Source organism: Morus notabilis, unplaced genomic scaffold (assembly GCF_000414095.1).
Source record: "Morus notabilis unplaced genomic scaffold, ASM41409v2 Scaffold103, whole genome shotgun sequence".
In the NCBI taxonomy this organism is placed as follows: domain Eukaryota; kingdom Viridiplantae; phylum Streptophyta; class Magnoliopsida; order Rosales; family Moraceae; genus Morus; species Morus notabilis.
In genome coordinates this window covers 37,336-52,411 of record NW_010365971.1, presented here as the reverse complement: position 1 = coordinate 52,411, position 15,076 = coordinate 37,336, and the positions used below count along the sequence as shown (strand labels likewise).

At 33.1% G+C, this 15,076-nt stretch overlaps 2 protein-coding genes across 2 annotated transcripts; one reads left to right on the top strand and one right to left on the bottom strand.

Annotated features, from left to right (window-relative positions):
- The first annotated feature begins 1,252 nt into the window (after positions 1-1,252).
- On the top strand, positions 1,253-7,581 carry LOC21391902 (guanosine nucleotide diphosphate dissociation inhibitor At5g09550). The gene is made up of 13 exons (XM_024172807.1): positions 1,253-1,373; positions 2,059-2,121; positions 2,237-2,320; positions 2,864-2,971; positions 3,078-3,250; positions 3,548-3,659; positions 3,762-3,842; positions 3,960-4,022; positions 4,772-4,873; positions 4,969-5,093; positions 5,921-6,131; positions 6,842-6,916; positions 7,344-7,581. Exons 1-13 carry the CDS (start codon positions 1,287-1,289, stop codon positions 7,401-7,403), a joined length of 1,344 nt encoding a protein of 447 aa, XP_024028575.1. The 5' UTR covers positions 1,253-1,286; the 3' UTR covers positions 7,404-7,581.
- A 1,194-nt stretch (positions 7,582-8,775) lies between these two features.
- On the bottom strand, positions 8,776-12,129 carry LOC21391901 (very-long-chain (3R)-3-hydroxyacyl-CoA dehydratase PASTICCINO 2). The gene is made up of 9 exons (XM_024172809.1): positions 11,922-12,129; positions 11,681-11,792; positions 11,160-11,178; positions 10,945-11,033; positions 10,801-10,854; positions 10,158-10,228; positions 9,986-10,067; positions 9,787-9,883; positions 8,776-8,987 (listed from the first exon to the last, which is right to left on the bottom strand). The coding sequence occupies exons 1-9, from the start codon at positions 11,990-11,992 to the stop codon at positions 8,917-8,919; spliced, it is 666 nt and encodes a 221-aa protein (XP_024028577.1). The 5' UTR covers positions 11,993-12,129; the 3' UTR covers positions 8,776-8,916.
- Between the last annotated feature and the right edge of the window lie 2,947 nt (positions 12,130-15,076).

Below are 15,076 nucleotides of genomic sequence, written 5' to 3'. Positions count from 1 at the left end.
ATATATATATAATGTCACACTCTTTACTTCTACATGTTATAAATATAACTTTTAGATGAGAAATGAAAGTCTTCAACAGACTTTCATGTGCGTGTTATATGATCATAACAGTAAAATATATATATATATATATATATATATATATATATAATGTCACACTCTTTACTTCTACATGTTATAAATATAACTTTTAGATGAGAAATGAAAGTCTTCAACAGACTTTCATGTGCGTGTTATATGATCATAACAGTAAAAAAAAAAAAAAAGACATCATTTTTAATTGGACCTTAATTGTAAAAATTTTTAAATTAAAAGGTCATTGTTAAAAAATAGAGACTAAATTACAAAATTTGAAAAGTTGAGCGGGTGTCAGTAAGGAATTTTTTTTTTTTAATAAATCTGAGAATGAAATTATTACTCCTTAGAATTTATATACACATATACATGTATATGTTACTAATTATATGATAATAACATATATTTATCATTTTTTAAAAAGAAGGATTTATTCGGTTTCAGTTCCAAACTAAAGCCACACAACACTTGCCAAATGCCAAACCATTCATGTTTAATCAGTTAACCGATCGATGGGATCAGTTACAATGTGTTGCAACCCCTCGATTTGTTAACTCGGTCATGATCGAGCAATTTCGGTTTGCTAGTTTCTAATAGAAGCTTTAAGAAAGATCTTTTTAGATTTGCAAGTCATGTGTATATAATTTAATTGGGAGCATTTCTTATAAGAATAGAAAAAATGAACTGCGGATAATTTTTTTATTTTTAGTTGTAAGATTTGTATTAATAATGATATGTTTTGCATATTTTTTTAATTTAGTGTGATTTTAATTTGATCCAATAATAAAAAACTAACACTAATAGTATGTCAAACCTATTAGAGAAACTCCAAATTTAATTTTGCTCCACCAAGTTTCTAATGTATACTAGTTATTTCTTTACGAAATAATATTACCAAATAACTCTTTTCTTAATTTCACCGTTAATTCAATTTCGAAAATTCAGAAAGAACAAACGAAAAACTAGCGAAGGGACCAGCTGAGAATGAGTGCGCGGAGAACCATCCAGGTAGAACGAGTCATCGATCGACACGTTTTACAAATAACGGACATAACGACCGAATCGACAGGGACGCCTCGCAATAGACTTGTTCCCTTCCCCTCTTTCTCAAAAACTGCATTATAAAGGCCAATAATTCCGTCATTTTTTCTTTTCTTCCTCTAATAATTTAGAGAATTAAACTAATCATCCATCAAGACTCAAGACCAACCATGGATGAAGAATACGACGTCATAGTTCTCGGCACGGGCCTCAAGGAATGCATTCTCAGTGGCCTCCTTTCTGTCAACGGCCTCAAAGTATGAACAAATTTACATTCAAATAACTCACTGTGTTAGTAAATAAATATTAAATTAATTGCTACAATTGTTAATGTTATTTCTGGCGTAATGCGTGTTTTACAAAATGTTTATTTATGCCAATACAGCCTAGGAAAATCTGGGACGCATTTCTCAGATGCAACTTTTACAACCCATTTAAAAGGAAATAAATTATCTTTGCTGTTTGGTCTAAATTTTTGAAGATAATTCTCAGAGGCCATAGAATATCATAAATTCAAGCTATTTTGTTTTTTAATTTTTTTAATTTTTTTTAGAGGCATTGTGAGACCGCAGCTCCGTACAGAAATAGGTGTTAATTAGGATATGCAAGTCTAGTTATTCACATGTACCACTTTGATCTAAAAATTAGGCTTTTGATTTTGATTTTGATTTTATTTTATTTTTTACCAAAATATAAATTTGAACTCCAACTCTGTAGAAGTAGTATTCCTCTAATTCACCTGAGAAATAAGCGGTGTAGGGCCCATCACCCTTAAGATGAGGAGTTGGGGCTTCCTAAGGCCCTCAGCATTTGCATCGTCTTTTTGGGGTGGTGGCTCGTACTGAAATTTTGATATCTTGACGATGAATTTTTGAGATTGTAATTGTATGCGGAATTGAGGGGGCTAGCTAGCTCTTTTAACTTGGTATTCACTTGAAATAGGTGCTGCATATGGATAGAAATGAGTATTATGGTGGGGAATCCACTTCACTTAATCTGCACCAGGTACAAGGTTTCTAAATTTTAATGCTTCAATTTTCATGCATGCCTCCCTATTTTTCAATGCTCGCGTATGTGTTTCATTTCTCTCTCTCTCTCTCTCTCTCTCTCTCTCTTGTAGCTTTGGAAGCGATTTAGAGACGGTGACATGCCTCCGGAGCAGTTGGGCTCAAGCAAAGAGTACAATGTTGACATGATCCCTAAGGTGCCAATATATATGTTCCTCACCTGTTATACTATGCAAACAAAAATGAGAATTCTTTGGCTAGGGCAGGGCATTGTTTTGAACTGCAGATCTTTATCAGGTTCCATGAGTTTTATTATATATTTTTTTTTATGTGTTTTTAACCAGAGAAAATGTTTGGAAACACAAACTACCAGTAGAAAGCTCCAATTTTAATATTGGTTCACCTCCTAACAACTTAAAAACTTTTGCAATAATCGGTTTATCGTTCAAATATTTCCATGTTGGATATGTCTAGGCATTCTTGCAACAAGCTCTCCAAGCCTTGGTTAAAGGAGAAACTGATACTATTTCTGAGTCCTGACCAGCTAGAAGGAGTTGATTATAAGCCTTGATTATATATGCTTGATTCATGATTGATGTTTATTCACTAGCTAGATGACGAATGCATGATTTTTTGACTCTTAAGAACAAGTGATCGTCTCATGGGAACTTTTGAGTATTTCCTTACACTTTTTTAAGCCTCAACCGATTTCATTCATTATTTTCCGTGGTCTGTTACAGTTCATGATGGCCAATGGCGCTCTTGTTCGCGTCCTTATCCATACTGATGTAACAAAATATCTGAATTTCAAGGCCGTGGATGGTAATTTTGTGTACAACAAAGGGAAGGTGCGTGATCTAAATAAGTGTCCCACAAAGTACCTATTCATACCAGTTTGCGTATTACGTTGCAAAATTTTCTTGTTTGGTAATGAACTTGGTTTTATGTTTCCAGATCCACAAAGTACCTGCTAATGATGTGGAAGCTCTTAAATCTCCACTTATGGGGTTGTTTGAGAAGCGTCGGGCCCGCAAGTTTTTCATATATGTCCAAGACTATGAGGATAGTGATCCAAAATCCCATGAGGGCCTTGACCTCAACAAAGTTACCGCAAGAGACCTCATTTCGTAATTCCTCACTTATTATCCTTACTCTTGTTTCATTTCAGCTTATCTCTGCAAACCTTATTTTTTTGTTTGCTTGGTGAAAAGTTATATTTCAAGAAAACTTGTGCTACTTGAATTTGCATAGAGAATGGAAGTGGAAAGAAAGATGAAACGATAATGAAGGACATGATAAGGAAGTTTAACGTAGAAGAAAGGGAAATCTTTAAAAGAAAACAGACGCTTCTTTAAGTTCTGTTAAATTCAAAGTGGAATTATTGATAACCGAGAATCTAAGATATTCGAATTCATCAAATGTAGGAAGTATGGACTAGATGACAACACGGTTGACTTCATCGGACATGCTCTAGCGCTTTACCGTGATGATGCTTACTTGGACGAGCCGGCTTTGGATTTTGTGAAGAGGGTTAAGGTAACAAAACATTTTTATCTTGTTCTGTCTCAATTATCTCCTTTTCTTATTGTTAGTTATGTTGAAAGTGTTCTAACATAGTTAGGCCTTTCTTTTGAGAAGTTGTATGCAGAGTCCTTAGCTCGCTTTCAGGGAGGGTCTCCTTATATCTATCCCCACTATGGCCTAGGAGAGCTTCCCCAGGTATGCATTCTTCAGAAACTAAAAGCATTTTGTCTGATTGTTGTTGTTTTGTTTTGTTTTTTGTTTTTTGTTTTTTTTTGCATTTTTTCTGATAACTTATGCTTTAAAAATCATCAGGGATTTGCTCGGCTTAGTGCTGTTTATGGTGGCACCTACATGCTTGGCAAGCCAGAATGCAAGGTTTTGAATTATAAACAGAAAATAATCTCAATTCTGGTTACAAACCTCATATGATCTCATAGGTTTTATTCTTGCTAAATTCGAACTAGATTGTGCCTGTCTAAACATAATATGACTTAACTGAATTGACCATGGAGGTTGTTCCAAGAGACTTTAAGCAAATAAAAATTCTTTGTCAACAATTGAGATGTGTTTTTGATATCTTTGGTACTTTAGCTGATCTAGAATACTAAGAGCTTGTTCTTTTGAGTGAAAAACTCAAAAAAATGCAACTCGAGTTACAACTTTATTCGAGTTCATGTTCTTTTAAGTTTAAACTCGAGTTCAAACTCGAGTTTATGACTAAAACTCGAGTTCAAGTTTCCCCTTCAACACGAGTTCAGAAACTTGAACTCCAATTAATGAACAGTATTTTTTATATTCTTAAAAATGTTATAACTTTTTCGTTTTATTTCTGATTGAGATGATTTTTTTTTCTATGCGTTGACAACGAAAAGATGAATAAAACCCGACCCATATACCATATTAAAATTTTTCATCAGCATTGAGTTTTTATTAAAATACTATATAAATACAAATTCAAGTTTTGACTCACTCAAACACAAACTCAAGTTACACGTTCAACTCAAGTTATAACTCAAATTTAACTCAAGAATTATACTCAAGTTAAACTCTAAAAGAATAAGTCCTAAGTTTCTATCGGCCGTCAGGACGCAACATAGCTAATGATACAAAATGACAATTTGCAGGTAGAGTTTGATGAGAACGGAAGGGCTTTTGGAGTGACTTCAGAAGGAGAAACTGCAAGATGCAAAAAAGTTGTATGTGATCCGTCATATCTCCCTGACAAGGTAAGACTACATAAAACATCCTTAAAACTTGGTAAAGACATTACTTGTTTTGGCTTTAATTCGACTGGAAATTCCATATTCTCTGTGTTTTACAGGTAAAGAAGGTTGGGAAAGTTGCTCGTGCAATATGTATTATGAGTCAACCCATTCCACACACCAATGATTCTCATTCAGCTCAGGTTATTCTGCCCCAGAAGCAACTTGGACGTAAATCAGACACGTATGTTTTACTAGTTTTTCTCATTCAAATACAGCCAAATCCATATATGCCTTAGACTATCTCGAATGCAAATACTAATACTGATACTAATACTAATGTTGCCGAAAGCACATAAGAGTGTAAAAAAGACATGTTTGATATGTCGCTCTGTTTTGTATTCTAATGCATTTTGCTAATTTAAAGACTAACTATTTTTTGTCATAAATTTTGAACTTTGGAACTTACAAAAGAAAGATTTTCAAGTTTTAAGTAATTAACAATAGCAAAGTTAAAATTGTTAAGTGAAAAAGTCAACAAATCAACTAAAAAGTCGTCAAATGCTAAATTTGACATATGCTATACTTAATAATTTTAACTTTGTTTAATTATTTAATCAAGTAGCATTTGAAGTTTTTACATTAATTATGGCATTTTATTGGAGAACAGTTTTCTTATCACTAATGCCAAACTTTGAGATTGGCGTTGAAATTTGGTATTGCATTGGAGATATTCTTGAAGATTTAGCATTTAGTATAACATTGTCTGTGCTTGCTTTCTCTTTCTCTTTTTTTTTTTTTTTTTTTTTTCTCCTCAATTAATAAGAGTATACTTATCCTTGTCATATCATGTTTTTTTTTTCTCCTCAATTGATAAGAGTATACTTATCATTGTCATATCATGTTTTTTTTTTCCATTGTCTTGGCTTGTTTTTTTTTTCTCTTTTTTTTTTTTTTTTTTTTTTGAAATTTGCACATCAGATTGTGAAAACAAAGCATTGAGATTATAAGCAGGAATTGTTCACATACTAACTTTGATGACATGCTTGGAAAACAACTATTTCTAATCAGGTACCTGTTTTGCTGTTCATATTCCCACAACATAGCTCCAAAAGGGAAATACATTGCTTTTGTGTTGACTGAGGCAGAGACTGATGATCCTAAAGTGGAATTGAAGCCTGGCATTGATCTCCTTGGACCTGTAGATGAAATTTTCTTCGATATGTATGATAGATTTGAACCTACAAACCAGAACGATGCTGATAATTGTTTCATATCCACAGTAAGAATCCAAAACCAAATAACTCTTCCTATCCTTGCTCATTCATAATGCTGCATTGTGTTGAATCCTCTGACTTAATAAACGTTCGCAGGTTCTAGGGATAATATTAGAGAAGATTTGTCGAGTATTCTAAAATATTGTTCCCACTTACTTTATAGTTCAACCCCATTTTAGGAATTAAAAAGCACTAATTACTCCCCTATCACAAGAGCAGTAAGAAAATGAGAAGAAAAAATTAAACATAGCACGCATATACAGTGGATCAAATTTCATTATAATTGGAAGAAGTACAATCCACTCTAAAAATTATCTCTTTCGGTCTCTTTGTTCTCCTCTACATAAAAGAGTTGTCCTAAAAATTCCTTGTATAGCACGGGAATTAAGACAAATTCGCGTATTTATAATTAGGCTCCACATAACTTGACACTGAGCAAACTAATTGGAGAATACATTTCCGGTCTCATTGTTTGTCCTAAAACGGTAAATTGAATTAAGGAAAATTATAGCCTACATTATTCTCTAGCGGTGAATTTATTCTTTAACTTTTGTCATACAAAATTAGGAACCCCAGTATAAACTAAAAGCTGTGGAGGGTTATCTTCTTGGCCGCATGGATTTTTAATTTCTCTCTCAAACTAATTTTCTTGGTCTTTGATATTGCTACCTTTGAAGTTTTAATAAAATTTTGGGAATTGGAATGCTCTTAACAGAGTTATGATGCAACAACTCACTTTGAGACCACAGTACAGGATGTGATTGCCATGTACAGCAAAATAACTGGAAAGGTAATTTCTTTTTACTACTTAGTAGGCTTGCCCATACACCTATTTTTTTTACTTGACTTTGTTAGACTTACCTATACAACGGAATTCTAGATTATATTCTGCATATCATATTATGAGTTGTAGAGTTCTAGCTTGACAAAATGGAGAGAATTTCCATCACTTTATAGATTCTTATCTTTCTTTTTGTCACTTCAACTTTGCTTCCACATGGTTCACGATTAATGAATCATGGTAATCTTAGCAAAGAAAGTTTAGAAGTTAGTTAAAACTATGAACAATGCCATCATCCACTAATAGAAAGTGAGTCCCGCAAATGAGGTTTACAAATGAGACCCACCTTTTATTAACGACGGTGCTTAGCATCGGTGGTTTCTGCAACCTTTTTTCTTAAACTATATAGATGTTGATAATAGCAATTAATCTTCAGGATCTGGATTTATCTGTGGATTTGAGTGCTGCCAGCGCTGCTGCTGATTCAGAAGAATGAAATTTAGGCTTTTGCCACAAGTTGGGACTAGTGGATGAGGAGCTTCAAGGGTCTTGTGCACCCTTTTTCTTGTTCTTTACTTATCAAACACTTTTTTTTTGTCTTTGCTCGTGGTCCGATTCTTGTTGTGGGTTGTTTACAATTTTGTAGTTTTGTACTTTGAAAAGATTCTGCTCCTTTTGCCCAACATTGACATCACTCCTGTGGGCATAAACCACAATGTTTGAGCAAAAAGTAACGCTAATGCTTTTGAAGTTGTTACCAGTTTATGTGGCATTTGATGACTCAATAGTAAATATCAAACACTAATATTTTTGAAAAATTATTAGAGTTTTTCTAGTAGGACCAGAAAAAATGAACTACCAATAGCTCTCTACAATTCAACCGTTAGATCTGTATCAAAAAACGTCTGTTCTGCATACCATTCTAATGATGTGATTTTGACCGGATTCAATAGTCAGAACTTGCACTTCCCGTAGAGAGGCTTACCGCGAAAAGAGCCAAGATTTACATGGATTAGAAGATGCATTATCATTTGTTATAAAAAGACTGGTACATATATAGTAAAAATAATTGGTTAAGTAACAGTAACTCAAGTGACCACGCATGTAGATACTATAACTTGCCAGAATCATATGGTTGGAAAATTTTGTGTTCGTTGGCAAGGCTAAGATAATCTGGTCATCCAAAGAAACAAAAAACGTGATTTTGAGTTTTGCTGTTTTGATCAAAAGCTGTGGAACCAGTCGACAAAGACGGAACTTAGCAGTTAAAACATGCATTTTAATGCTCGCCCATTGAAGGATAAGTTGCATACTTCTGTCTGTATTCATAAAGATCGTCTTTAAAGGAGAATTCTCTAGTATGATATAAAACAGGCACGCGGTTTTACATCAGATTGCCTCAGAATTGTATCAGATGAAAAAAATCATGATGATTTAAGAGACTTGATTAAAATTCGACAGTGAAACAATATCCTACAGAAAATACCGTACTACAGAATCCTCCTATAAACAGATTATATTGTGTATACTCTTTCAAGATTAGTACTTCTATTTATAGCCAACTCAAGTCTAAAGTTTGTTTGGTTCATGGGTTGAAACCGTGGTTATGATTCTGACTTAGGAAAATATTATAACATAACCAAGAATTATGGTTTGAACTATGCAGAACTCTTAAAGACAAACAGACCCTAAAGTTCTGCCGAAATTGACAATGTTAGAAAACTGCATCTAGAGCTCAGCATTTATTATCTTGGCATTGGGGCATTGAATTGGGTATTGGAACAAATTATGTTGAAGCATTTGCAATAAATGGAAGATACAAATATCTGGGCCTTTGCGTATCCATTTCAGGCTAGCCCCGATTTTCTAATACTTGAGACAAAAAAAAACAAAGAACTACACTGGCCAAAAACCTTTCTGAGGTTACAACTCCGTCTAAGACAGAATCTTCGAATCGAGTGTGAGATGGAAAAACCATGAGACAACATATTTGAATTTTGCTGCGCTTACTACTCCCTCTTGGACTTCGAGAGAGCTCTCTTCCTCTGCTTAAGCATGTAACTGTACATGTGAGGACCACCTGCAATAGATAAAGCCATAACATTAAAGGTTTCCAAATGAATACACTAGACTTGCCCAGTTTGGGATTGCTTTTGGAACTCCTAAAGGCATTTAGCTTTAGAAGACGATGCAACCAGTGTTTGGTAAAAATGCATGAAAGCACTTTACACCGACATCGATGCAGTTTTTAAGAAGCTGGATTTTGAGCTCGTTTGGGAAGTAGTAGAAGAGAAGAGAACGATAATTCAGGGCTTTCTAATTACTGTGAGGATAGTGTATGGAAAATAGCCTTTTGATTTCAGAAGAGGTTTTGAACATGTATATTATTATTATTATTATTATTATTATTATTATTATTATTTATTAGCATAATTTTTGAAATGGGAACATGTATTATTAAACAAATCAAAATCTTTTATTGTTATAAATGTAAACATAATGCAAGGATATGGATGTGATTTTAATTTGTTATTCACAAATAAAAGATTAAAAAATATAAATAAAAAACTTTTTATAAGCTCTGTTTTCCATAAGTACTAGGGAGTTTATTTGTTTAAAAAGATCTTACAAAAACCAAAAGCCCTTTGAATGTGTTCATCCAAACAGGTTGAAAAGTAGTTTTTGGACTAAATGAGCCAAAAGCAGCTCTTTTAGGTCATTCCAAACAGGCCCTTTATAATTTTCAGCTTCTGCTCCTACTTTTGCTACAAGTAAATGTAGTTGCAAAAGTAAATGTAGTGCTTCTATTATAAGCACGACAATCCCAAATTGGGCCTAGTAATACAAAGTTAGCTAGTTTGTAGTGAGCTCATTCATACCTGGGACATAGATACCGAAGACAAGAAGTGCGGCATAGAAATAATCGAAAGAGAAGTTCCATTTGTTTGGCATCCTTATGCAGTACTTCTCAGATTTCTGCAAGGATAGAAAATCATTTAGTGAACTTGTTTTCAAACAGAATTGCGAAGAAGACACCGATTCGCATATTTCGCACTGTCATCAAAGTTCAAACTATACCTGGATGTATGGCAGGGCAACATAAATGAGACCAACTTCGCTGGCAATTCCAGTAGGATACAAAACCAAAAAGGTACTATACCTGCATAGCATATAATTAAAAGGATCGATCAATGAAACATGTAGAAATCAACTTCCTCAGTAAACCAATGGGATGGGGGACAGTTTATACCTGAGCCACATGAGCCATGAAGGCGCGGAACCAAGCGCCTCCTTCATCCCAAAGAAAGAATATCGTATAATCTTCAATTACAAGGAAAAAGAAAATGTAAGAACTAATTGTTTCATGGTCACTTATCCACCAACTTAAAATCAACATGACAACAAACCGATATCAAGGGGGAAGCATATATGCATCAGAACACTTTATCTTGGAAAATAAAATATTATGTCAAGGCGTGTCTTGGAAGCTTGTATTCAATTCATTATCCCTTCCATATGAGGTGATATCAAGCAAATTTGACTTCACGGAGATACAAAAAGTGATTAGCCTTATGCGTTAGACTTGAGTTGCAAGGTTCATTCCGTTCATTTTCGAGCTTGATTAACAACAACATGACAACTTTCAAAAATATTTACTGGGAAAAAAGAAAAACAAAGAAATCAGTTAAAACCAGCACAGAATTTGGGCTATTCGCCATTAAGACACTTTTAATTTCTTCATTGACATGTTATTCACACAGATTACGCAAGCAAAGAACATCGCTACTACCTATGCAATCCTTTCGCAAAACACTGTAAACATAAAAAACGAGTGAACCATAGTTTCTGATAGACTTCAAAGGGATAGAAAATGACATTTCTGTGATACTTGCCTCTGTAATAGACCAGCTGGTGACCAAAGAGCTCACAAGTATATGGTTCCGAATCTGCCACAAGCCCACAAATAAGGTTCATTCACCAAAAACTCTTATAGACAAATCATTATACAATGAAAATGCTCAAATTAGTCATCCCACCTCAGGAAAACTCCACAAGATCCCCCAAGTCACATACAATCTTGAACTTATCTGTGGCAGTGTTGCTGTGATTGGAGATCTCACAAGACCTTATTCAATGAAAATCAACAAAAATAAAAAACCCCACAAAAAAAAAAAGAAATGAACTTTTTACTTTTTTCCTTTTCTATTACCAAAATTAAGCCTACCAAAAAAAAAAAAAAAAGTCTACTAACCTACCAACCCGTGAAGAATCTGTCACCAAAGAGATCAAGGTCCACCAAGTAGCGAAAAAAGAAAAAGGTCAGAATACATTATTATTAATAAAAATCAAAATTTTGGACATTAGGGTATTTTCATTTGCAAAAGTTAAGTCATTTAAGGCATTTATATAATAGAAAAACACTTTAATAAAAAAGTTAAATTTAAATTTTTATAAAAGAAAATAGCAATATGATTTGAGTACCAACAAGTCATTGGAAACAAAGATCACCCCACTAGTCCTAGTCCATGGGCGCATTTTTAAACTGACAGATTTGAATTAAAATTATTCAAAATTACACATGTTGGTACTCGGATTTGCTTCAATTTTGATGTGATGTTATAAACCAGAAGTAACAAAGGTGTACCCTACTACTACTACCACTAAAAAATAATCCCCTAAATTGATTTAAAACACAAAGAGAAAAATTCAAAAATAAAGAAATCATTTCCTATTTTCCTTTCCTACGAAAAGAAAAAGGAGAAGAAATACTACCTCCAAAACGGCAGCGGATTGAGCAAGCAGAAGAGGGCGTTCAACGGCGTCGTATACCCCTTCATGGCCGGACTCTTTCAGAGTCTTCACAGCCAAATACAACACTTGAAACCTGCAAATATATAAACATGTTTATATATATACACACACGTACATATAACACCAAAATTTACAAAATTAGTATGTTTTTGAGATCTGGGTTTCGTTTAACAGAGAGAAAGAGAGGGGAAATTAGCAATACCAGCCGACGAGGGCGGCCCAGTTGTAGAGGGTGAGATACACGCGCCTGATGAGCGAACAAGATCCCTCCATTGGAAAACAGGAGGAGAGAATCCTACGAAGGAGAAGAAACTGGGAAAAATAGGTGCGACAATGTATTAGTATTATTAGTTAGTGTTCAAATTCGGTGATTTTGTACTTTGTCGGGTTCGTATAGTAATTATTTATTTATTAATTATGTGACGGAAATTTATGAGGTGTAGGTGAGTAGTTCAACTAATTCCTGAACCAGTTGTGTAAATCAATTATTATTATTGTTATTATTATGGTTGTATTTGTTTTTGGTGTCAATTAGTTTTCACGGTTGGAAGTTGGAACAACCACTATTGCCCACTTTAATAAGATTCTCATCTCCCAAACAGATTGCGGAATTTTATGTACAGAGGGATACCCCAGATAAGTACACAAAACAGAGTTCAGTTTTGCTAAAAGTACACGACGGATTTCTGTTCTTTTTTAGAACTAGGCCCAAGTCCTTGGCCCAGTACAAGCTGACGTGTTGGGCTTCCTAGCAGCACAAGTCAGCCCATTGAAAACAATTTTAAGTAAAAATTACATATGACCTTTTTTTTTAGAGTCTAATTAGAATGTGGTTTAATTTTACAAATATCACTTATATGACTGATTTTTTGAATTACAGACGTGTTCTTTTATTTCTTTCTAAAAAAGTAAAAGTGGTAGGTTTTAAATTTTTACTGTTCATTTGTTGTTGGATATTTTTTTCTTTTTTCGTTTCCTTTTTTTTCATCATCAATAAAATTTGATGTTTGGGATCATGTTAATGCGGAATAAATTTATATATCATCATTATAAGGACTATTATAGGAAGTCAATTTCTACATTAAGCTTTTGTGATAAATGAAATTGCTAAGAATGTTGTTGACTTTCTTTAGCCCCTATTTATATTGAACTTTGTATTGTTTCTAATACGACACTGAGTTTCTTATAATTATGACTTTGAAAGTTTTAAGTTGATTTTTAGGTTTATTCGAATTGATGTTTTATAAATTGATTTGTGTATTTAGCATGATAGATAGAAAGTGCCTCTGATGTTCTTAAAATTGTTGGTATAGTTAAGATGATATGGTTAGGGTATTGGTTGTTGTTCTTTTGTTAGAAGGAGATGACTCTTCTTCTTAGAGTCTATAAGGTAGATACTTCATTTTGTTCCTTATTCTTATGAACTATTTTTGAATCACTTTTGTCATTAGGTACCTGTTTGTGCTTAACTGATTCTGTATATGGTTTGCTTCATCTTTTGTAAATTTAGTTTCCTCCCACAATGCTCTATTTTAAGAAAACTCAACACCAAGTTATGAATCTTAAATGTTTTGAATTCGATACTTTTCTACCATTACCTCCTGATATCATTATGAACAATCACAAATTATGGTTTGAAATTAATATGTATGTGTACACTCGTGAGCATGTTCTTGCATTTGTAAGACCTTAGTGGTTTGGAACTAATAGTAAAATACCTTTGATCTTGTGTTTTATTAAAACGTTGCCAAAATGCACCCCACTTCCTCCCATTTTTTTCAAGTCCTTCCTTATATTTATATTTATTTTTACTTTTTATCCTACAATTTATTTATTTCGCCATTTTAATTCTTTTTTTCTTACCCTTTTTATTTTTGTTATGAGAATTTATTTTATTTTTCATTTTGGTCTTTTTAGCCCTAAAATTTATTTATTTCTTTGTTTGGCCCTTTTCTAACCCCTTTTTTATTTTGCCCTTGAAACTTTGTCTTTTTTCATTTTGGTTCTTTTTGTCCTAAAGCTTTTTTTTTCCCCTTCATTTGAGTCCTTTTTTGACCCATTCTTTCTCATTTTTGCCCTAAAACTTTATTTTTTTCCCCTTGTTTCCCTTTTGCCCTAAAACTTTTTTTTTCTTCATTTTAGTCCTTTTCTATCATTTTTTTTGGATCTGTCTTGAAATATTTTTTCGTTTTGGTTACTTTTGCTCTAAAGCATATTTATTTCTTCATTTTGGTCTTTTTTACTCCTTTTTTTTGCCCCGTAACTTTATTTTTTCCTTTTGCCCTACAACTTATTTATATCTTCATTTAGTCCTTTTTGACCCTTTTTTTGGTTTCTTGCCCTAAAATTTTATTCGTTTTTTCCTTTTTAGGATTTTATATGCTTATAATAATAATACATTAATAAAAACTTTAACACACGGATTATTCTCCACGTGCATAGCACGTGAAGTTCAACTAGTATCTCTAATAAGAGAATACATCCTTATATACAGAGGATAAGCCAACTCTAAACTACCACATACTAATCATAAATGTACAACAATTAACAAGATTAAATGAGATTAGGTGGAACTAATTGCAATTAGTTGGAGCACTTCTCTCAACAGGAACCAAGTGGAATCACTCTTTATGAAAAAGTTTTGTTCTAGCGCGAACCTTTCCCTTTTTCCCTGCCCAAGTGGAGATATATATGTTTTTTCCCCTTAGCCAAAAAATGTTAATTGTTTTTATTTATTAGTATATGTGCTTTTTATTGTATTTTTATTTATTGAAAAGACTCTTCAACAGAGATGACATTCATCATGCTTGTTTGTTGCAGCATTGACATCCAAATAAATACAAGGTATATTCAACCTATATTTTGTGTGTGTTTCTATCATTTAGTTTTAAATCTATATTTTGGTGCGTCTTCCATTTTTTTTTTTTTTAATTTTTTTGAAATCGGAATCCAAGATTTTTTATTTCCACTTCTTCTTTCGCTTCTTAACCTTAAACTAAGAAATGACAAAGGATTTGCGACAATTCTACCATTTCTTCTTCCTTTTTGTCTTTTTTCTAGCTTGAATTTTGGTTGGGTCTATAGAGTTCTCACTTGGAGCTTCAATTTGCTCAAATATTTTGATGTTATGGTGATGCTTAACTAATTAACTTATCAATTTCACTCACCTCAACAGAGGCTTTTGAGGCTTCCCATAGTTATTGTTTTTTTTTTTTTTTTTTTTTTTTTTTTTTTTTTTTTTTTTTTGTGACATTATGAATTAGACTATAAATGATTCATTAGGCTTCACCGTCTAAAGTTTTAGAGGAAATTATATTTGTTTTGTTGGGTGCTCTCTTTCTTCATTACTCAAATAAG

Bases quoted from the DNA above. Each gene is read 5' to 3' on its own strand.
- LOC21391902 (XM_024172807.1), top strand. From the start codon at position 1,287: ATGGATGAAGAATACGACGTCATAGTTCTCGGCACGGGCCTCAAGGAA. The intron at 3,843-3,959 runs GTATGCATTCTT...AAAAATCATCAG, and splicing joins GCCTAGGAGAGCTTCCCCAG to GGATTTGCTCGGCTTAGTGC. The intron at 6,132-6,841 runs GTAAGAATCCAA...TGCTCTTAACAG, and splicing joins ATAATTGTTTCATATCCACA to AGTTATGATGCAACAACTCA.
- LOC21391901 (XM_024172809.1), bottom strand. From the start codon at position 11,992: ATGGAGGGATCTTGTTCGCTCATCAGGCGCGTGTATCTCACCCTCTAC. The intron at 10,229-10,800 runs GCAAGTATCACA...TTGTAATTGAAG, and splicing joins CCAGCTGGTCTATTACAGAG to ATTATACGATATTCTTTCTT. The intron at 8,988-9,786 runs GTATGAATGAGC...TATCTATTGCAG, and splicing joins CTTCGGTATCTATGTCCCAG to GTGGTCCTCACATGTACAGT.